The sequence below is a fragment of the Talpa occidentalis genome, unplaced genomic scaffold (assembly GCF_014898055.3).
Source record: "Talpa occidentalis isolate TD23 unplaced genomic scaffold, MPIMG_talOcc4v2.1 talOcc4.7, whole genome shotgun sequence".
NCBI classification, from domain to species: domain Eukaryota; kingdom Metazoa; phylum Chordata; class Mammalia; order Eulipotyphla; family Talpidae; genus Talpa; species Talpa occidentalis.
The window spans coordinates 135,382,621-135,404,669 of record NW_023605083.1 but is presented as its reverse complement, the minus strand read 5'-3'; the positions used below and the strand labels follow the sequence as shown (position 1 = coordinate 135,404,669).

The window sequence follows — 22,049 nt, the reverse complement described above, 5'->3', positions numbered from 1 at the left end:
AGGATGCGTGGACCTAAAGGTGAAGCCGGGGGAAAGGTGGGGGGCCAGGCGGCAGGTGCAGTTCCCTGGTATAAGGGGCAGGAAGGGCACGGAGCAGGTTTTCTATGATCCCATGCAGACGGGTTAGAGGAAAGAGGCCTGGAGCCCTCGGTGACTTTTCAGGCTTTTATTTGGATTTACCAGGCACACGGCAGGCAAGGGGGCTGGGGGGCCGGGAGGCTGGCAGGCCTCCCAGCCCCCAACAAGTCTTGACTCTGTCCGGGCTCTCTGGTTGTCTCTGCTTCTCTGCCCTCCTGCCTCTCTTCTCTCGGCTTCTGCTGGCGTCCCCGTGACGCCGCCCTTATAGGCCCAGTCTTAGCCCAGGTGAATCCCATCAACATAGGCCCACACCCCACTCCAGGTGCTGCCATCAGGCATTCAGGACTGCAGGGATCTGTCATCCATCCTAATGGCGGGAGAGCAGGAAAACCTGATGCTCTACCTCACCCTACACCCGGGTTTGGGGTCTTAGGTCTCTCACCTGCCTTTAGCTCCTTTTACTGAAGAGCCTGTTCCCGCCATGCACTCGCCGCCAGCCAGGCCTGCTCTTCTCCAGGGAAGGTATTCGGGCAGCAGCTTGGAGGACGGCTGCTGCCCCCGGGCTCGGGCGGGCCTGACACCTCCTGCGCCCTGGCAGCGGTGGCTGTGGCAGGGGAAGCCCCGCCGTCTGCCCGAGCGCCTCGTAGGCCAGGTGCACTTTCTGTCCAGAACCTTCTGCTTTAGGACACGTCTACAGGAGCATTTCTACCCAAACACAACCATTCACAAAGGCCTCCTTCATGTCTCTTTGCCTTAAAGAGAAACTCAGTCCCGACACAGGATTCTTTGGCAGCAAAACTCGTTTATTAAGACAGGCGGACACGTACAACGAGGCGTGCGGTTGCTTGTGCTGTGCTGGGGCATCTGCGGACACGCGGGGCAGAGCAGACGCGCCGGCCGGGCGGCTCCGCTCCAGGGCTGAGGTAGCCAAGGCGTCCGGGAGCAGTGGGAGGGCTGGACCGCCGGGAAGGGGCAGAGGGAGGCAGCCGCTGCCTCGGCAGCCCCACCGCGGGCCCCTGGGGCTCGGCGAGCACTTGCTGTTTCTGGAGCTCCCACCCGCGGCCCGACTTCAACTCGATGGGCTCGTTAACCCATCTAGAATGTGTGTGACAGGCAGGTGGCCTCTGCCTGTAAACAGTTGTCTTCTCAGTGCTAACGGGAGCTGAGCTACCCTGGAGGGGGCGGGAACAGCCCAGAGAGGTGCTCAGTGCCCAAGGGAATTTTGATTTAAAAAAAAAAAAAGATTCAACATGTTTATGAGAAAAGAAGCCCAAAGCCGGGGCCAGGAGCCTCTTTTCTTCAGGACGTCACTGGTTTTCTGTTCTGTTGCATCTGGTTTTGTGCCTTGGCTGAGACCCCAAAAAGGAGGCGCTGGCTTCACGTCGGGGAAACACCGCACGGAGCACGTCCCGGCTCCCTCGGCGGCTGGTCGCTCAGAGCCCTGTCGTGGAGATGCCCACGCCCCTGGCACCTTGGGCCCCCGTCGAAGGCTGTCCGCTGCGGACAGGAACTGCCATCAACCCAGCCGTCTCACTGCATAGATGAGGTAAGTAAGACAGCAGGGGCCGCTCCGCCCGGTGCTCCTGAGAACAACTTTCTGAGCCTCCCCGAGGCTGGCAGTGAGTCGGGAAGGGGCATCGCTTGGGCGAAAGGCACTTGCAGAGTATTAGGGGGAAGGCAAAAAAGAGAGGCACTTTTTCACATCTTACAAACCTAGAAATCTTTGTAAAACATTCAGAATTTAAAGGAGTGAAAGAAAGCAGAAGGCCACATTCTCTTCTCTGAGTGCAGAATAAGACAAAAAGACAAAATCGGTGAACCCGTGTTCCGTCCCCACCACGTCAAGGTGGGAGGACGAGGAGGCGGCGGCTGAGGCCCAGGCACAGGCCCGCGGGGCCGGGCGGTTTCCAGGCAGCCCTGGCTGGCCAGGACGACGGCGGTGCCTGTGGTCATCGCCTCTCGACACACACGGTCGAGGGTGCCGGGAACGTCCTGCAGTCGGCGAGACTCTCGGAGAGTGTCCACGGCCCTGTGGTCAGTGCTGGGCCAAGGGCGTCCCTCCGGGAGCCCGCCACGGCGCCGGTCCGGACGGGCGCCAGGGCGCGCAGAGGCCGCTGGGCACCGCCTATCTCATCTGCCAGTCCCGCTTCAGCTCGGCGGCCGTCTTCCACACGCACACGCAGCTGGAGAGGGGGAGCTCTTCCGGGAACTGCGACTCCACCCCGGGGGGGGCCTCACACTCTTTGGTGTCCAGGTAACTCAGCAGCGTGTCCCGCAGACTGGAACGCAAGGACAAGCGGGCATTAGGTCCTGGCGGAACCAGCCCCGTCGTGAAGACCCCAGATCGCTCAGCTTCACGGCAGCCCCCCGTAGAGTGCCCGACCGGCCCTGGGTTCGAGCGCCTGCCCGCTGCTCCTGCACGCCGAGCCGGGCCCGCCCACATGGCTCTGAATGAACAGATCGCATCGCCCCTCGCGGGAGGGGCTGCTTTTTCATCAGGATGTGCTGAATAGGCTCAAAGACTACAGATACCTAGACGTGGGCCGTGCAGCACGATGGAAGAAAATAGGAGTGGCAGCTGTGCTGGCGAGGACAGCTAGAGTTTATCTATCTAGCAAAAGCCAAGTTAAATCCCTACGCACACCACGCACACAAATAATCTGTTTAACAAGACAACTGCACAAAATAAAAGCGTAAGAACGCAGAAGAAAGCGGGGGGGGGGTGCGGTCTAACCTCATCCGTAAGAGCCTCCTGGGTTATGCCTAGAGAGGCTTTGCAGGAAAATTCTATCCGATTTAGCCCCATAAAATTGAAGACTGAGATCGGACATTTGCAACCCAACAGATTAAAGACGAACCCTCTTTTAAGATGAAGCCAATGATACACAGCCCCCAAGAAAAACGAAGGCCGTCCTGTGGTCCTTCAGAGGCGACAACATAGCTGATGGGCACGAAAAGGTCTCCGCCTCATCAGTGAACGGGAACACGTAAGACGACGTGTCTTGACCTTCGTTGGCCAACACGTGCCGTGCGCAGCCGTCCGCTTGGAGCGCGCGTCTGCCCGGGGCGGCGAGCCCTCTGTCGGAACCGGACACGCGCCGTCGCCGCGCGCCAGACCTGAGAGGGCCCCGGAGCAGCTCCGGCTCCCGCTGCTGGGGCCCCAGGCTGCACGTCTGGCCGCGAGCGCGCGGCTCCCTACCTCCACTTGGGGTTGAAGTCGGCCGGGGCGCGGGGGCCCTTCAGCTTCAGGACCATCAGCTCGTGCAGCTCCAGGAGGAAGGCGTCCAGGTCGGTCTGGTTCAGGAACGCGCGGAGGCGCTTCGTGTCCTCCGGGCTGAGTTCGTCTTTATAGGCGTCGCTGATGTCTGCGAACGGCTCCTGAAGCACAGCGGAGGGAAGACGACCCGTGGCAGCCGCTGGGGGAACCCCCGGGGGGCACCCCCCCTCCCGGGAGGAGCCGGCACTCACCTTCCTCAGGCGCAGCTGCTGCTCAGACTTGTGTGCAGACAGGAACTGCCAGAGGGCCACGGCGTGGCGCAGCTGACACTTGCTCAGGGCCTGGGGACAGGGGGCTCCTGAGGGCCGGCCCGGCTCGCTCGCCCTCCCGGCAGGCCTGTGCCCGCCTGCCCCCGCGGCTCCTCCAAGAAGCCGGGAAAGGCCTGTCCCACCGCCCAGGCGGGCGTCCACCCTCAGCCCGCTGCTCTCTGCCGCTGGGCGGGGGTGCGCTCGCCTGGCATTCCAGGGGCCGCCCAGACCGCGCTCCCTGCGGGGTGCCCCGGCAGCCGCCCCGTCCCCGGAAGACCCACCGTCAGCACCAGCACCGTCTGGTCCTCCATGCGCAGCATGTCCTGCACGTACGTGTTCAGGGCCATGTTCGCATCCCCGCTGCCCGTGCTCAGGAACTTGAGCGCAACCTCCAGCGCAGACAGGGCCTCGCAGGCGTCGCTGTAGGACTGCAGCTGCCCCCCGAGCGCGCTGGCCACCGCCCTGGGCAGGGGCTCCTGGGGAACCGAGAGCAGGACGGCTCGGGCTGTGCTGCGCACGGGCCCTGCTGCCGGCCGGGGACAGGAGTGGGGCCACTGCTGGGGCTGGGACAGGGGCCGCCACAACTGGCCAGCGCGGCCAAAAGCATTTCAGACGCGTCACAGAAACTGTTGTGAGCGCGCCGAGTCCTGAGAACAGCTCTGTGAGGTGACACACAGGGCAACGCGCAGGCCCCCTACCATGTACACCCCCCAACACACACCCCGCACACCCCACAGACAGGGCCCTCTGGTCGGCGCCCGCGGCCAGGGCGTCCGCACCAAGATGTCCACCCACTCCTGCTGGACAGGAGGCTGCTGCCCTGAACGGGGCGTCCCGCTGGCCCTTCGGCAGGAGCGCTGGCTGGGGAGGCGCGGGCGGGATCTCGGGGCTGGCCGGGGACCAGGCGCTGTGACACCGGGGCGGGCAGGGCGAGGGTCCCCGGCTCACCTGCTCCACTTTGCTCCTGATGTCCGCAAAGAGGTGCTCGTAGTTCCAGTCCCGCCGGTACACCAGGGTGGGGATTCCCTGAACAGAGAGGCGGCCTTGGAAATGTGTCAGGGGCTGCACCGGCCCTGGGCGTGCTCTGGGCGGGAGCTTGGCAGGCCCTGCTGTCCCACGCCACTGGCCCGCAGCCCTTGGCCACCTGTCCGCCAGGGGACAGCAGCACGGGGACCTGCACTCGCCTCGGGGGCCAAGCAGAGACCGTGTGGGAGGACACTGAGGGCTGCCGGTGTGTGGATACCCCGCGGGCAGCGGGCCACGCAGCTGGGATGGGGTTGGGCACCGCCCAAGGCCACTCACGCCGGACAGGGGTTGGTGGGGGGCTCCTCTAACGGCCCGAGCCGGAGCAGGACAGGGGCAGCAAGGTGGGCTGGGCGGCAGGACCCGGGCTCTGGGGCAGGAGGAGAGCTGGGGAGAGGGGTGCTGGGCGGGGCGGGCGGCGGGAGGCGGGTGGGGGTGCCTCTGGCAGTGCTCCTGGCACCCAAGTCACTGCGATGTCCGGCCTCCCCTGGACACATGCGAGCTGGACAGCAGGGCCCTAACCTTGAGGGTGAGCCTGGGCTTGCCCTGGAGGAAGCGGCTGGTGACCTGGCGCTGGATCTTCTCCAGGTCAAAGTCCTGCTCGGTCTCCCCGTCCTGTGCCACCTGGTACTGGCAGTTGGAGAAGATGAGGGGGGCCAGGTCCCGCTCCACCTCGTAGCTGATGACGTGCAGGTCGGTGATGTCGGGGGCGTCCACGGAATAGCTGAGGACAGGGGCGTGGGGCTCGGCTACTGGGCGTACACACGGCCGGGACCCCGGGGCCTGAAGCGGGTCCCGGGGCGCTGGCCACGGTCTGAGCAGGTGGCATGCTTTTCCCGGGCCGGCTCTGGGGTGTCCCGCTGGAGACGCCAGCCCCACGGCCCGTGCCTACCTGCCGTTTTCCGGGGAGAACTTCTCCACGGCATAGACCATCTCGTTGTGCAAGCTCATCAGGTAGCTGGCTAAGGCGGTGGAGCAGAGGCCCAGGCCCTGGCGGCGTGGCAGGACGACCTCGAATGCACTGTCCAGGTCCAGGTCGGCGCTGCAGTACTCTTTAGGCAGCTTGATCTCCCCTGGAAAGGGCAGGGTGGCCCTCAGCAGAGAAGGGGGCGCCAGGCCGGGCATGGGAGCCACCTGCAGGTGGGGCGAGGGACACTCGGCCCCTCCTCCCGCCTCTCACGTCTGACCCCTCTCAATGCCGAGAGCCCCTTATGAGCCCGCAGTTAGAGGGGCCAGAGGGCCAAGGACTTGCTTTTCCTGCCGTCCTCCACCCGAGTAAGACCCACGGCTGGACACTGGACACACAGCGCTGCGCAGGACGGCGCGCCAGAGCCCAGAGAGGCCGCGCGGGGCGGGCGGGGGCTCACCGTGGGTCTCCAGCGACCTCCGCAGCCTGTTCCACGTGGCCAGGAAGGTGTTGATCCTGCCAAGGTACTGCTGCCTCAGCCCCTCTGCCGACAAGACGCCCGTTCACACCGCAGCCAGGATGCCCACCTCGCCGAGGCCAAACCCGCGGGGCCCCGCGCTCCTTGGGAGACGCCCCCGCCCGGCACCTCCATGTGCCCACTCCATGCCTCCTTCGGGTGCCGAGGAGGCAAGCGGGAGGCGCGAGGGAGGGTGTGCAAGCTGCCGCAGGCCTCCGCGTCCTCGGACCAACCCGCTGGCCTCCGGCCCAGAGAGGAGGGGCCTGAGCTGCCCGCCCAAGGGGCCCTGATCACCCAGCCGCACGGAGGGGCCTGACCGCCTCGCAGGGTGGCCACACCTGAGTGCTGGCTGTTGATAAAACCTCGGAGGGAGTTGTATTCCACTTCTGGAACGTTCTGGAACCGTTTCACTAGACTCCGCTGCAGGGCCAAAATCTCAGGCAAGAATTTCACCAGCCTCAGTTCTGCTTCCTGGAGACAAGAAGGCCACCCACCCAGGACACACCGTTGAAGAGACCGCGCCCGTGTCTGGGGGGACAGACCCGGGCAGCCAGGGTGTGCACCTGCAGGCAGCCCGGTCACTGCGCCCGTCTGCGCGATGGTGGAGCCCTCCCGCCGTCAGCCCCCAACAGGTCTCCCAGGTCACTTCTGGCTGACCGCGAGCACTGGCTCTCGGGGCAAGGCCGCAGGTCAAATGCAGAAGGTGAAGCCCCGCAGGGATCGGGTGTTTCTGGCTCTGACGGACACCCGCTTTCTGCCCCCCACTCTAAGCCCGCCCCGAGGGTGGGCACTCTTCCACTTGCCAGAGGTGCTGGTGACACGTCTCTCGCTGTCCACACCATGCTGCCCGAGTGCTGCCCCGCACGAGTGGACACGGCCAGGAGGGGCTGCCCCCTCTGACCAGGTTGGGGAACCCCTGCCCTCAGGATCTTTGCAGAGTCCTGCTCATTCCCCCGGGACTGCGCTTCCAGCTTCCCGGCAGCCTGGCGCGTGTCCCCCGCCCGCATTCTAGCCACAAGCAGAGCGCGGACACGGGCTGCTGGGGGCCCCCCACCTTCTGCAGGAACCGCCAGAGCACGGGCACGCTGTCCCGGCCGCGCCTCTGCTCCACCACATGCCGGAGGTGCTCCAGGGTCAGCCTCCTCCGGCAGCCCCACGCCCTGGAGCAGTGCAGCGGGCCGTGCCGCGGCAGGCGGGGCAGGAAGGACGCCGGGTCTCCGAAGATGATCTTGGCCACGGGGTTGGAGCTGATCCGCTCGTCCTGGCTGATCCGGGTGTGCACCGTCAGGAGGGAGTGGTCCAGTTGCTGGGGGAGACCCGAAAGGCTGGAGCAGGGCGCCCTGCCCGGGGTCCGGTCGGGGCCGGGACCAGTTGGGGCCGAGCACTCCGCGCGGCAGGGATGCGCTGTTGGCTTCTGTCGCCGCCTGCCCGCTCCCGCCCCGGGTTTCCTTCTCTCCCAACAGAGTGAGACGCAGACCTGGATTCCTGCCCCTTCCTCCACCAGGCACTCCCGAGTCTGGTGGGCCGGGTGACCCAGCCACACTCCCCCTGCAGGGGGCGAGCCCTGGCGCCCTGAAGGCTGCACGGGGCTGGGAGAAACCCCATGCCGCCCTCCCTGCACTCACAGCAGCTGCTCCGCCCGCCTCGCGAAGGCCTCGGGAGGGGAGGGGCCTCGGGACAGGAGTGGGGTGGCCGGAGGAGAGCCGGGGTCTGGGGGTCTGGGAGCCGGGGGAGGCGCGCAGGCACTGGCTGGGGCTATGCCCAGCGCTCACCAACACCGGACCCATCTCCCCAGGGGCCCGCGCCCTCCCCGCTCACCTTCAGCTCAGGGAGGAGAAGTTTCTCGACCAGCTTTTCCCACTCGTTTCTCACTTCCTTGGTCAGCAGTTGTGGATCGGAATGGAAAGGGCCTGTAAGGACCCATTGGACGTGCGAGGTGAGAAAGCCACCCACTCACGAGGGCCCCCGACGTGTTACCCCGAGATGTGCACCTCGGGTGGGGACACACGTCCATCTCTGACGTCTCGGAGCCCACCCCGGAGCTGGTGACGCCTCTGTGGACCCCGCCTGGACGGGACTTTCAATCAGAAGCCCGAGCCCAAGGGCCCCTGCCTGTCTCCCGCACCACGGTGGGTAGGGAGGTGGCCTGCCCCGGGGGCCCCGCCCGCCCTCCCCACGCCCGCCCCTCACTCTGGTCGGAGAGCAGGCGTCGCAGCACCAGGTGGACCACGCTGGCCGCCTCGTCGGCGCTCTTGGCCAGCATGGTGGTCAGCTGTTCCAGGTTCCTCTGGATGTGCAGCTGCAGGAAGCTTGCAGGGTCGCTCACCCGGGGCTTGATGATGTTCCTCAGAGCCTGCGGTGGAAGGACCAAGCTCTGGTTTGTGCGGGAGACGGGCGTTGCACGGCAGAGGCCACAAGGAGGGAGCGCCTGAGCAGGAGCTGGTCTCCAGGGGCCACGCCGCACAGGCCCAGGAAGGGGGTGGGAGACCCGCAAATGCCCTGAACACCATGGCCTCGACTTACCACCAAGGAGGGGAGCTGCCGAGGCCTGGGCCTCGCCGTCCCAACCTGGGATTTCACGTGCACACGGCCTGGGGCTGCCTCAGCCCCTGCGCATGGGTGAGGCCCGGACACCCTCACACGGGAGCGGGGGATGCCGGAAGAGGCTCACCTGGGGCCACTGGGCCGCCCCCAGAAGCATCGCCAGGTGGGTGAGCAGCTGGAGCAGCACCAGGGCCACCGGGGACAGGCCTCGGTCACACGCCACTGCCTCGCCCCGCGCAGGCGGCCGCCCCAGCACATGGCCCGTCTGAGTCCGGTCGGCTTCATTTCTGGAGGGTCGAGAGGCCGCAGGTGAGGCTGGACACGCTCGCCTCAGCCCCAGGAGCGCAGCAGCTGTGGAGCAGAGGCGCAGCAGCCGCACAGCAGAGGCGGAGCGGCCGGCAAGAAGCAGGCACGCCTCGTCCTCCTGACTCGGTCTCTGGCTGGTCTGGAGCCCGCGGGCTTGTGACAGCGCCTGAGCCAGGCGGCGTCTGCTCTAAGTGCGTCAGGACGGGCGCAGCCGCTGCTGCCTCTAGAGTCGCAGAGAGGGGGAGCAGATGGGCAGCGTGGCCAGGCCTGGGGCGCTTACCTGAGTGGGGTGTGCTCCCTGCTCTCACTGCCTCACACTGAAAACAGGGTCCGCGGGCTGACATAGGATGGACATGCCCTGGCCGAGGGCGCGTGGAAGAGGCAGCTGCTCCCCACTGTGCCGTGCACAAGAGGCCAGTGCAGCCAGGTGTTGGGCGAGAGGCCCCTCCCATCCGAGGGCAGCTGACCCCCTCCCCCACCTTGAGGGCCAGGCTGGCCGAAGCAGGTGCCACGACACCCTCAGGTATCTGGAGGCACGGGGTACGTCTCCCTCGCACTGCTCAGGAGAGGAGGAAGCTGAGTGTTTCCACGTGAGACTGCTTCTCAGACACATGCCCACGTGTGGTTTTGTGGACTTAGATGTCCTCTGAACTTGGCCAGCTGTGTCCACGGCGGCCACAGGGGCAGGCTCTGGGAAGTGCGCCATGGGGTCAGCCAATGCTAGGGCACAGGCTGCAGCTGCAGGCCAACGGGCACCTGGCGTCGACCCCACCATGACACGGGCCCAGAGGCGCCCAGCACCTGACCCCTCTCCTCCCCCCGCCCGGACCAGCTGGGACAGAAGCCCCATCCTAGGCCACGGGCTGGCCGGGCAGGGCCGAGTGCTCACGTACGTGATGACATGGAATCCAGCCACGGGCTTATGCTGCTCCCCGCCGACGGGCGCGCCACAGTCCACGCACACGCTGTGCTCCATGGGCATGCCGCACTGGGGACAGAGAACACGGCTCGTGGGCTCGCCACTCTCGCCCGGCCGGGCTCCCGTGCTCCGTGGCCATCCGGGAGGGCCGCGGCCCGCATGGCTTGTGTGGTGCGTGGGCACACTTGGGCTAGTTTTTCTTTTACACAGGGAAGCAAACAGACACTTCTCAGCAGACAGGCAGGGCGCAGCCCCCCGCCCCCCCGTGCCCCGCACACGCTGAGGACGCGCTGTCGGGGCTCCACGCTCTGGGGCCAGGGCAACCTTGCTTTCTGCAACCCGCTGGCACCTTTAACCTAAAAGGCTGTGCCGTGTGATCTGCTCCCAGCCCGGGCTCGTGTGCGAAGAGCAGAGGTGAGTCCAGGGCTCTGCAGCCACAGCTCGGGCCGCCCACAGCCTCGGAGCCGGGCGTGGGGGTCGGGGGAGTGTGTGCTTGGGTGAGGCCGTTTCACGGACGGGAGGCAGCAGTGCGAACAGCCGACCTCTGCCTCCCCGTCCCACGTGCCCTTTGTTAAATAAGGCGCAGGCCCCACAAGCCTGAGCAGAGATGAGGCCCAGCCAGATGCCGGGGTTCACGGCTCAACTCCCCCATGGGTCTTAATCCAGGGGCCCCTTCCTCTCCAGCGATGGAGACCCCGCCGCCTCTGGGCTGGTGACCCAGGGTGTCCGAGGCTCGTCTGTTCGAGTCCTGCATCTCGCATCCCAGCTGGGGGTGCAGCAAGGTGGCTACAGGGGCCCCTCCCAGCCAGCAGCCGTGTCCCCTGGGGCCTCCAGACGGGGGGCCATCTGAAGGCGCTGCTGGCTGGTATGCCGAGTGGGGTTCAGGCGCCCTGGCATCCGCTGAGTGGGGCTGGAGTGCTGCACAGGGCAGTCCCCCAGAAAGGGTCAAGTGTGTGGAGCTACAGGGACTGGACACCTGGAGCAGCCCCCTCAAGAGTCTGTGTTCTCCTGGGGGGTCGCCCCTCATTACTATCCTCCTCTGGGCCTCTCTTCAGGCCCGGAGCACCCTGTGATTTGAGGTCCCCAAGCCCCACCCCAAACACCAAGACTCACCTCTCCCACGGAGCATGGGTGACCATTGGGACACGCTGGTGAGAGAGGAGAGGACACGCAGGTCAGTGAGTCTCACCCAGGGTCCCGCAGGCACAGCCACGGCCCTGCCCCGGTCACCCCGGGGACGCAGCCGGATGCCTGGGCTGCAGAGACCGGCCCTCGGCACGGGGCCGCCGCCACAGCAGGGGCCAGCACAGGCGCGGCCGGGAGAGCAGGGGCCCCGAGTGTGACTCGCCAGCCGCAGGCTCACGCTGGCCTCCGGGAGCAGAGTGGGGTGTTTCACACCCTCCATTTGGTTGGATTTGATTTTTTTGCCATAAACTTGTTTTATAACAACTTTTAAAACTAGACACCAGGCTTGCTTATTGGCGGAGCTGGCACAGTCCTGTTCTGTCCTGGGGAGAGCCCTGGGGCTGGAGCCCAGTGTGTGGCAAGCGCCCTGCCCCGGCCATGCAGAGGAATGGCCAGGTCAGCGGGCACAGAGGCCCTGTCCAGGGGGTGGCCGCGCTCCCCAAAGGTGCGAGGACAGCAGAGGGTGCGCTGCAGGCTGAGGCCCGTGTGGCCCCAGGGCGCTCTCCTGGGGGGGGGGGCGGGGGGGCACCCCCCAGCGGGCAGCAGCACTTACTGTACCAGCGGACTCCTTCCAGGCCCTTCCAGGTCCTGGCTTGAGCCATCAGGTCCTCAGGCATCGTGGGGAGAAAAGACCTCTGGGAAAACACACAGGCGGAGCTTCGGGAGCAAGCAGAGGCCCGGCCACCGTCCACACCCAGCACGAGGACTGAAAAGCAGGGCCTTCCCGCGTCCCTCCTCCGGCCGCGAAAGCCTTCCAGGAGGAAGGGGTAACGGCGGAGAGGCGGGGGGAAGCATCATCCTCGAGGGCTGAGAGCCCAGGGACATGAGGCCGCGGGGGGGTCGGGGCACACAGTCCCGTGGCCCAGTCGGGCTGTGCCCGGGCACAGGCAGCAGCTCACCTCCATGCTGGCCGGGGAGAAGGCCAGGCTCCTCAGGGGCTGCAGGACGGCGCTCTGCCCACACAGGAGCACGGCGGCGGTGTGGACGGCCAGCTCGCTCATGGTGCCCTCCAGGCCGCCCCGACCCAGGTCCATCCCCAGCAGCGGGAGCGAGTTGGTCACCAGGGACTTGGCAAACTGCCGGACGTCGGGAGAAGGCAGACTCGGGCCCTCGTCGATCAGCTTGTTCACGGCTTCGCATTGCTGACGAGGGAAAGGTGAAAGCTCAGCTCGGCCAGGGAGGCTGCGAGGACCAGAGGCGCGCAGGGGCAGGAGGGCGGCCTGCCGCCACCTGGCGTCCGAGACCAGGGGACGCGGGGCCACCGCCCCTGTCAGCGCCGAGATTCCCCGGGGAGTCTTCCTGCAAACGCAGAGGCCAGACGCCGCGGCCAGCGCCAACACGCTGCGCTGGAACATGGGGTTCCCGTTTCTTTGCACGAATTCTAAGAGCTTCGGGCGAGGAGAAGCCCCCCTCCCTGAGAGGCAGAAAGCCCCAACGGGCAGGCTGTCGGGGCGAGATCTGTGTTTCCTTCTGTCCAAAAAAATTCCCCGGGAGCGAGGCCACAGCAGCCGGCGCTGACTCACCTCTGGCTTGGGGTGGAGGCTGGCGTTGGGGGACCTGTACAGGGTGGAGACCTCTCTGAAGAGGGCCAGCAGCAAGTGGACGGCGCGCTGAGGCTCTGCGCCCCCGAGGGCCTGGAGGTGGAGGCAGGGAAAGGCGTGAGTCAAGGGCCCGCCGGGAGCCAGGGACTGGCGCATGGAGGTGGAGCGGGTCTGCCCGGCCCCACGGGGAGCAGGAGGGGCGCCCCGGGACGCTGGACGCAGCTCCGGGGGTGTTCTCGCGCCAGCGCGGTGCGGATCTGCCTCGAAGCTTCTGGCAGAAGTGACAGAGCCCACGTTGCTCGGGGACTGGGGCTTTTCCTGAGCAGGGACGGGGTCGTGGGGCTGGGGGGGTCATGGGGCCGGGGGGCTTGCAGCCCCTCTTCTCCCGGCACGAGGCCAGGTAAAAGGCGATGGAGGAGAACAGCGGGGCAGAGCTCCTCCGACCACGCGCTAAGGGTCCTCCCTCCTTCCGAAACAGGCGCGCGAGCGACAGGAGTCACGCGTCTACCAGACGGGACCTGGCGGTGACTCGGCGGCTCCAGCCAGTCCTCCCGGAGGCAGTGGGTGCGCCAGGGGCTCCGCGGGAGCCCTGGACAGAGCCCCAGCGCTGTACAGGCTTGCGGGGGCTCATCTGTGGCAAGCTACCTCCCGGCCACCCTCCCCAGCCTCCTCGGGGTGTCAGCTCCGCTGCAGGGGTGCAGGCCTCTGAGGTGCGCCCCTGCGGCCCGGCTCTACCTCCAGCGCGACCTCGGCGGGCTTGCACTTGAGGATGGTCTGGCCCACGGCTTCACGCAGGGTCTTGTACTCCTCCCCGTACACCAGGTACCGGTCCATCTGGCTGGGGTGATCCCTCTGCGCCCGGAGAGACAGGCTGAGTCACGCGGGCTGGTGGGCGGGGCAAGCCTAGGCCACCACAGGCGGCCAGTCATGCTCGGCCTACCGGGGGCCCCTGAGGCAGGACACCGCGCTGGTCAGACCAGCTGACCGGGGGAAAGGCCCAGAGCAGACAGGTGCGTCGTCCCTCATGGGCTGAGGGAGGCCCGGGCCTGCTTCTCACCTGCTGCGCCAGCACTTCCCGGGGAAACACCCACTGGGCCGGGCTGCCCTCCCTGGAGAGACGCTGCGCGAACTCCATGCCGCCCTGGCTGCTGAGCTTCCGCACCAGGTACACCTGGAACCAGCCGTTGTCCGCCCGCGCGCAGAAGCGCTCCACCTGCCGCAGGTAGTGCCGCTGCTCCTCGGCCAGCGCTGCGGGTGCAGGGACGCTCCGGTCAGCTGCCTGGACGCCAGGCAGGGGTGGGGGCTCCTCACAAGGAGCCCAGCAAAGCTACCCCGGAAGAAGGGGCGTGCCCACGGCAGAAGCTTCTAGAAGCAGTTCCCACACTCCCCCGACAGACACGGCGCCCAGACCCGAGCAGAGGACGGAGCGGGAGGACACTTGCCGGAGCCGTCCTGCAGCTCGGCCAGGCAGTCGGCAGCCCTGTCCAGACACAGGCGGATGCGGGCCACCTCCTGCAGGTGGTCGACGGTGGCTGTGGGGCCGTCTCGGGCGGGCACGTACGTGGTGAGGAAGTGCGTCTCCTCGCGGAGGAACGCCCGCCGGTCGCCGGGGGACAGAGCGCTCGCCTTCTCGTGCAGGGAGTCCTAGGCACGGAGGACGGGCAGGCGAGGCTGAGACCGCCAGGGCCACCACCCAGCGTGTCACAGCGAGACGGGGGACCCCAGGAGAGAGGACCCCGCGGGAGGTCTGAGGCCCAGTCCTTTGAGTCATGGACAACACATCTTTTTTATTTTAGGGGCAAGGAGGGGACGAGAGAACTTGTGACGAAATCGCTGCGTGATCTCATGTGTCCATGGGCATCATGTAAATGTTGGAAGCAAATAAGAAATGAGGCAAATAAGAACTCCCTGCCTGGAAACCCCTGTGGGGTCTGCTGGTAGATTCTTCTGGGCTGCTTTTAGGGCGGGGGGGCTTGCTGCACACGCTAATGCTAACACGCGTGTCTGAAACTTGCATCCCCCCGTGCACCCGAGTCCTGTTGACTACAATGATGTTTGTGAACTTTAAGAGCCAATGTCGGGCCTCTCCGGTGGTGCAGCGGTTGAGGGCTGGGTTGCGAGGCTCTGCAGCGCCTGTTTGATCCCCGGCCACAGGGCGAGGGTCCCACACGGCGCGCAGACCTCTCCTGCCGCCCGCTGCTCCCCTCAGCAGTGTACTTCGGTCCTTCTGCCTGCTCTGCTCCCCGCTCTGGCTCTGGTGAATCCTCTCACCCTCCCGCGCTTCTGACTGTACCCAGTGCTTGTATGAATAAACAAAATAAAATCTTTATATATAAAAAAAAAAAAGAGCCAATGTCCAGGGCCTCCCTGGGGGGCAGAGGCTGAGTCTCACGCTATGGAGCTGTCCGCAGCCTCTGCAGCACGAGTCCATCCCCAGTCAGGGAGCGACCCCCAGGGCACAGCAGACCTCCCCTGTCTCCCCGCCACTCCCCTCAGCAGTGTTTTCGGTCCATCTGCCTGTTCTGCTCCCCACTTTGTCTCTGGGGAGTCCTCTCACTCCCCACACCTCTGGCCTGCACCCCAGCTCTTGTGTGCATAAATAAATACAAATAAATCTTTTTTTTTTAAGAGCCAATGTCCAGCACGTGAGGGACGTGTCTCGGTGGCTCAGGGAAACGCAGCGCGCCCCTCACCTCCAGGCAGTTGCAAAACAGCATGTACAGGTCCGTTTTATCTTCCATCACGAAGGCTTTCTCCTCCAACATGGACAAGTAGTCCTGGATATACTCCCGCACTTCATGGAAGCTGTGGGGAGAGATGTCCCGGCTGTTGTCTCGGGGCTCGGACAGCGTCTCCCCAGAGCAGCTGTCCGCCCACCTCCGCCATCACTGTTCTGGGGGTGCTCCTTGCATGTACGTGGCTCGCCCTGACTGTACTGAAAACACTTTGGCTCAAGCAAGAGGAGTGTAAACCCAGCATTTTAGAGGAGCTGCAGCCTAACTTTTGGGTCTCAGGCGTCCTTCATGTTCCTGAAAACCACGGAGCTCTCCAAAGAGCCTTGGCTGACGAGGGGCACGGCTGCCAACATCCACAGCGTGTGGAAAAACGTAGACATTACGTGGCTGGCGAGGGAGAGGGCTCACTGGTCCCTTCAGACAAGGGCTGTCCTCTGCCTCCTGGCCTGTCTCGGAACACCCTGGTGGGCACCCACCACCCTGCCCTTCAGTGGTGTTGCCCTCGGGGTGCAGCGAGAACCACACCCCTGGGCCGACGCAGCAGCGGAGAGAGCAGATGGGAGCCGGCCCGTGGGTGACTGAGCCACCTCAGCCTTCCACACCCAAACAGCGGGGTGGGGGGGCCGCCGGGGCCTCAGAGGTGGTCTCCGCTTTGCCCTGAGGGCTGAGCCCACATGTCCAACAAGCGTGGAAGGCCGCTGGGGGCGTTGGTGAAGCAGGGAGGCCACACGCCAGTGTGGAGGCCACACGCCAGTGTGCTCGGCCCGCAGAAGGGCGGTGGGGGTGGGGGTGGTCCACGTCTCAGGTTTTTATCTTAAAATCTGTTGGTCGTGGCCAGTCTTGAAGTATCTCAGGACAGAGCGTCCACTTCAAGCCCCTACTCGGACCATCTACACCTCGCCTGTCTTCACCAGGTGTCCCTGGAGAGCCCCTCTGACCAGAGGTTGCCCTCAAAGGGTTTTCCAAGCGGTGGAGTCTGACGCGACCACGGGCCTCTGGCCCTGCGGCTCCTCCTTCCGTCAATAGAGTCAGAGAAACCGAATTGCTGAAACCGGCCTGGGGAGCGCGGGGGCTCTGGACTCCCCGGCCCAAACCTGCAGAACTGGGGCTGCGGCCCCTGGCAGGACACCACCCGGCCACTCCGCGCTCCGGCCCGTGCGCAGGAGGGGATGCCCCGGGCGGGCCTCTGGCCTGGACGGGGAGGGCCGCGGAGCTCTCGGGAGGCGTCCCCCGGCGCCCGCACCTGTACTGCAGCAGCAGCTTCAGGACCACGGAGCGGATCACGGGGCTCTTGTCCACGACGTCGTCGAATGGGGAGAGGCACTTGGTGTGCTCGCGGTGCCCTGCAACGAGCAGGCGGGCTGGGGTCAGCGTGGCGGGCGGGGGCGGGGGAGGGCGCCGGCCCGGGGCCGCGGGGAAACTCACGCTGCGGGGTGTCCTTGACAAGCTCCTTCCGCGCGAAGAGCAGGGCCAGCAGCTCCCGGACCACGCTGCTCTGCGGCGGGGCGCTGTCCTTGAAGCACACGGCCGACACCAGGTCCAGGAAGAAGCCATCGCACAGCTGGCGGAAGCGCGCGTGCTTCTGCACGGCCACCCTGGGGGGCGGACCCGCGGGTCAGCGGCTGGGGTCCCACCCTGAGCCCCGTGTGCTACCAGTGAAGGGAGGGGCGCCCGTCTCAGCGCCTCGATGAGAGCAGGTTTGAGGCAACAGACCTGCGCACGCGCCCCCAGGCCCTCGGCCGCAGACCAGCCAGCACGCGCGGGCCCTGAGGTCCTAAACCCGCTGGCCGTTTAGGAGGCGTCAGAGGGGAGGGGGGGGCCGGGACGACCCACAGGGCGTGGAGCTCACAGGCTGGGCGCAACTAACCCTGCTGCGGACAGCACAGGGCGCGGGGCGTCGACACAGATGGGGAGCCGGGCCGCCCCAATGGGGGTGTCTCCAGACAGTGTCACTGATTCATGACATGCTGGCTCACGTCCGCTCCCTCTGCTGCCTCCCGACCCGTGTGCCTGTCTGTGCGGGGACAGGTGTTGGGAGGGACGCGCGTGGCGTCTCCCGTGAGGCCTGGCGCCAGCTTCCCAAGGCGAACAGGGCACCTTTCTGAATTCTTCATCGGCTAAAAGGGAAGTTTCTTGGGAGAAGGGTAGATCTACCTGTGCTCCTTGGAAGCCCGTGGCGAGAAGCCATCGGGCAGGTCGGTCCGGCACAAGGGGCACATCATCTGCCCGGGGGTGAGCCAGCCCTGGATGCAGCGCAGGCAGAAGACGTGGTCACAGGGCAGGCGGACGGGGTCCTGTGTGTCTCCCAGGCACACGGGGCATGGCCGCACCCCACACCTAGGAGTCAGAGGCGCGCGGTCAGTTCCGAGGCAGCAGAGGGGCAAATACCAGCTCACACCCTCCTGCAGGCCCCGGAGCTCGCCTGGACAGGGCCCTGCTGGCCTCATCCTTGCAGCCCCGGAGCACGTTCATCACCGCCAGGAAGGGCCTGTGGGTCTTGACATCTGAGTCCTCCTGCAGACACTGGAGCAGAAGGCGGGGTTAGAGGTGGGAGCGTGGGTCCAGGCCGGCCAGGCCCTGCCTAGCATCCACTCTGCCGCCCGCCGCAGGGCTTGGCCAGGGCCGGTTCCCTGGGATGGTGCTGCCCCCAGGAGAGGCGGCTGGTTCTCCAATCATCTTCCTGCCCTCCTGGCTTAGGGTCCACTCACGCCTCCCCCACTGAGGTGGTAATAGGACAGGCTGTTGGCACAGTGTTTGCCTTGGGCCGTTTCAAAAAACCCAAGAGGAGACAGGCACGGCATGACTCCTGTGACCCCGGAGACCCGCTCAGCCCGCGTGGGGCACACACTTGCCCCGGGGCGGGGCTTCAGGAGGTCCAGGGTACCCGGCTGCCTGGTGCCCGCTGGCTCAGCAGATGGTCATCGCCTCAAAGCGCTGGCTGCTATGTGGCCCTGGGGTTTAGGGGCTGCGTATCGGCCACGATGGCAGATGCCAGGGGCTTCTGGGATGAGGGTGGGCGAGGCTGGATGGGGTGGGGCGGGGCTGGCATCACCCTCCAGGCTCAGGTGGGGACGCCCCCAGGCCAGGGCTCTGCTCCTGCCTCCTGTGCCTGCCTAGTTCGCCCATGCACCGACAGTCTACAGAATGACGGGCCCTGGCCAGCACTCAGGAGGGCGGATCAGCACCAGACCCTGACACCAGCGCTGGGACCGAGCCGATCCTCCACGCTTGTGCTGCCAGGCCAAGGCTGCACCCCGTCCCGACTGCGCCTGGAGAGCCGGGGATCCGCATGGCACGGCCGGGACTCACCTTGCTGAGTAGGGAGACGTGCCTGGTCACCAGCTGGCCCAGCTCGGGGATCTGGTTCAGGGTACCCAGGAGAACGTGCTCCACAAAGAGAGAGATGGAGAAGACGCGGTTCCACTGGACCCTGCAAGACGGGGGCCACATGCCCAGGGGATGGCAGCCTGAGCGCCGGTGGAGGGCAGGAGGCCGGGGTCCAGGAGGGGGATGGCAGGGGCACACGCGCAGCCCCGCCCACAGCCCTCCCCTGCTGAGCTGCCTCGTTCTCCAGCCAGCACCGGCTCCCTGCCCCACCCCGCCCGCCCTGCGCTCCCTGCCCGCTCTCCCACCGGGAGCCCTCCAGCCTCCGTCTGTCACCGCCTCTCCCACGGGAACGCAGTGGTCAGCCAGCTCCCTGCCCCTGCCTCCTCTGTCTCTAGGACGGGATGCGGCTTTAAGAGGCCGGACAGGTGTTCAGGCAGTGCGTGACAGCCCTTTGGGGGCAGGAGGCAGGGCTCTGCCGGCCCTGGGAGCGGGGAGGTGCTGCAAGGTCTCACCTGACTTCCTGGATGACCTTGTGGGTCAAGGGCCCGGCACTGCCCGTGTGCGCGTCCGAGCAGAGCAGCTCCAGGGGCACGGAGAGGCTCTTCACTGCCTGCAGCCACGCCTGGGGGCTGGGCTTCAGCAAGTCCGTGGTCAGCATCTCAGCACAGGCCAGCGCTGCAAATGCGTCCAGAGCCTGGGCAGGGGAGAGCAGGCTGCAGGGCGGGCGTGGACAGCCAACCCTTCCCTGGGGCTAAGTCCTCCGTCCAGAGGCCATGTCCCCGGCACGTCCTGCCAGGGGCCGCCCGTCACATCTCTCTGACACCCCAAGTCACTGTCCAGGGCACGTGCACAAGTCCCCTGGCGGGCCCCTAGCATCTCCCCAGGGGGTCTGGGAGCCCCCCACTCACTCGGGGAGGCCACACCATCTGTGAGCCCCACACACCCACGGGTGGGGGCGTACCATCTCACGTTCAGTCAAGGGGTGCTTCCGGACACCCTCCTGTAGCCTGCCCAGGACTTGGGGGTGGACGGTCAGGATTCTGAGGAAGTTGTGCAGGCGGCTCCGGAAATGCTGGTAGGCGAGGTGGACCCACGGCAAGGACAGGTCCTCCTCGGGCCTCTCTGCCCACAGCTCACGGATGCAGGACCACAGAGCCATGTGCAGAAACTGGGGGAGGAGGGAGCCGTGAGTGTGGCCTGCGAACGGCCCCCAAACAACCCGTTCCCTCTGGAAAGCCAAACTGCTCAGGCAGCAGTAAAGAAAATTAAAACTGGGCCTCCCTGGGGGGCACAGGGGTTAGGTCCCAGCACTATGATGCTATCTGCAGCCGCTGCGGCCTGAGTTCGATCCCCGGGGCTGCAGCCCATCCCAGACCCCGCGCACCGGACACTCCTCGCAGACCCTGCCGCATCCTGGTGCAGCGAGCCCCGCACCCGGCCTCCCACCGGACGACCAGTCGTCTCCAATCTCCCGTTTTCTAGAAACACAACTGAGAGGAGTGGCCGCAGGAGAGCCTCGTCCACACCTCCGATGGCCGCCTCGGCCATAGGCCGGCGGGCTCGTGGCCGCCCTGCCGGCATCTGTAAGAAACCGGGCACACCTCTGCCGGCGGCGGGGAGGGCACTCGCAACTTCCAGAAGCCCCTTGGCCACAAGGACAGGAAGAACCAAGCTGCAGGTGTGCTCGGCCAGCTGGGGACCCCAGCTTTGCCCGGGCTGGACACCTGGCCACATGCCGTCCACTTTTAACAACTGTGGTGTTTTCTTGCTGCCTCCTAAGATGGCCCTGGCGACCTCGCGCCCATGGGTTCCAGGACACCTCCCACTTGCACTTTCCTCTGTGTCCCGTTTGGAGTCTTCAGGTCAAGCCACCACGGACGGGGGTGCTCACCCAATTTTCAAGAGGAGCCAAACGCATGCAGGGAAGCCACCACAGACGTGGACCCTCATGTGCGGGCAACCGTGTGGCTGGGTCTGGGGTCCAGCCGGGCAACGTGGGGGGCACAGGCAGCATCCAGGTACCAGGGCGCCCCACCCCTCGCTGCGCAGACAGCACCGGCGGGCTGGGGGCTGGGACAAGCCTGGCATTTACCTCCGCACTGTGCGGGTGCCGCGGGCCCCGGGGGTGTGCTCACCTGCAATTCTTCCCAGGTGGACACGCGCATGGTCAGGAGGAGGAAGTCCTTCAGGTAGGACTCCAGAAGCTCTTGCCGCTCCTGCTCCGGGAGCTGGGCCAGGAAGCCGCCCAGTGGGGTCTGCTGGAAGATCTCCACTAGCTTCCTGGGCAGCCCTGGGGAACCAGCGCAGGTGAGCGGCCAGCCTGCCTCTGCAACGCTGCACCACGGCCTCCCCGGGCCCACTGCCCAGGAGTGTTCTGGTGGCGACCCTGGGGGAGGTGCTCCTGGCCAAGGGGCCTGTGGACAGGCTGCCTGCTTTCACGGTCAGCTCAGACACTTTAGCTTTGTCCAGTGGACACACAGGCCACGGCAGAATTGACATGATGTCTCGGTCACAAGCAGCCCCGCCAGCCCAGCCTGCCATGAGACGGACCAAGGTCGCAAGCCAGAGGGGCTGCCCTTGGGGTTGGGATCCCATGTGGCCGGCCCCAAACTCACTTTACAGAGGGAGCACTGCCAGGAGGACCGGAGGCCGAGCCCTCGGGAGACAGGAAGGGGCAGATGCCCTCCCGCTGGGCCAGACTGGGCCAGCGCGCCGCGTGGGCTGGGACGACTGTTTCCCGGGCTGTCCCTGTCTCCCTGGCTGCTGTCTTGGGGCGACAGCAGAGCAGGCACGGCCGAGGAGCAGGACCGCCGCAGGGACTGGCGGCTCTGCCGGGCGGGCAGCCGCTGCTGCGGAACCTCCGGGCGAGGCCCAGTGAGCTTGGGCTCTGTCCGGGCCCGACGGGCGGTCACCTTCGGGGCCGGTGGTGTACTGGGCTTGCATGCTCAGCTCCTCCAGGTAGTCCCTGATCCTCCAGCTGAAAGGGACGTCGCAGGAGACATGCTGCGGCCGGCTCATGAAGCTCTGCACCACCACGGGGGACGCCTCGCCTCCGGGCCTGCGGGTGGGCAGGAGGGCAGGGTGTGTCGGTGACGTGGCCTCCAGAGGACCGGGCCCGAGGGCCGGTCCTGCGGCACCCTCCCACGGGCCCCTGTAAGCCGCTCTCCGCCATCCCAGACAGCTGTCTGGAAGGCTTCACAGGCAAAGACAGCTGAGCCCCAGCGGCGTGTCCGGCCAGCACCCACGGTCTTGGCCAGGGTCTGCGGCGCATGGCCATCGGACCCTCCACGTGGAGCGGCCGGGGACCAGCTGTCCATCACGGCGTCTGGCTTCCACGTAAGTGTCTCCAAGCAATTCAGAAACTTTCACTGCGTCTGTCACTAGCACGCGTGCAGCCCAGAACCGGAGCCCTGAGCGCAGACAAGAAGCTCGCAGGGGCAGC

The 22,049-nt window shown here is 66.2% G+C and overlaps 1 protein-coding gene across 4 annotated transcripts in view; it reads right to left on the bottom strand.

The window, feature by feature from the left end:
* Positions 1-869: 869 nt before the first annotated feature.
* Positions 870-22,049, bottom strand: part of RNF213 (ring finger protein 213) — a 62,244-nt gene continuing 41,064 nt past the window's right edge. For all 4 annotated transcript variants that reach the window (XM_054688634.1, XM_054688635.1, XM_054688636.1 and 1 more), the window contains 31 exons: positions 21,520-21,665; positions 20,743-20,897; positions 19,569-19,775; positions 19,120-19,301; positions 18,590-18,710; positions 17,703-17,803; positions 17,435-17,617; positions 16,706-16,875; positions 16,524-16,623; positions 15,239-15,350; positions 13,988-14,189; positions 13,603-13,793; positions 13,281-13,397; positions 12,528-12,638; positions 11,904-12,146; positions 11,558-11,639; positions 10,933-10,967; positions 9,794-9,888; positions 8,722-8,881; positions 8,241-8,403; positions 7,869-7,960; positions 7,105-7,356; positions 6,389-6,521; positions 5,994-6,077; positions 5,519-5,699; positions 5,149-5,350; positions 4,552-4,629; positions 3,885-4,079; positions 3,547-3,636; positions 3,278-3,456; positions 870-2,357 (listed from right to left, as the gene is read on the bottom strand). In XM_054688634.1, coding sequence (XP_054544609.1) covers positions 2,204-2,357; positions 3,278-3,456; positions 3,547-3,636; positions 3,885-4,079; positions 4,552-4,629; positions 5,149-5,350; positions 5,519-5,699; positions 5,994-6,077; positions 6,389-6,521; positions 7,105-7,356; positions 7,869-7,960; positions 8,241-8,403; positions 8,722-8,881; positions 9,794-9,888; positions 10,933-10,967; positions 11,558-11,639; positions 11,904-12,146; positions 12,528-12,638; positions 13,281-13,397; positions 13,603-13,793; positions 13,988-14,189; positions 15,239-15,350; positions 16,524-16,623; positions 16,706-16,875; positions 17,435-17,617; positions 17,703-17,803; positions 18,590-18,710; positions 19,120-19,301; positions 19,569-19,775; positions 20,743-20,897; positions 21,520-21,665 — 4,516 coding nt within the window. In that variant the 3' untranslated portion in view covers positions 870-2,203. The remainder of the gene's footprint in view (positions 2,358-3,277; positions 3,457-3,546; positions 3,637-3,884; positions 4,080-4,551; positions 4,630-5,148; positions 5,351-5,518; positions 5,700-5,993; positions 6,078-6,388; positions 6,522-7,104; positions 7,357-7,868; positions 7,961-8,240; positions 8,404-8,721; positions 8,882-9,793; positions 9,889-10,932; positions 10,968-11,557; positions 11,640-11,903; positions 12,147-12,527; positions 12,639-13,280; positions 13,398-13,602; positions 13,794-13,987; positions 14,190-15,238; positions 15,351-16,523; positions 16,624-16,705; positions 16,876-17,434; positions 17,618-17,702; positions 17,804-18,589; positions 18,711-19,119; positions 19,302-19,568; positions 19,776-20,742; positions 20,898-21,519; positions 21,666-22,049) is intronic.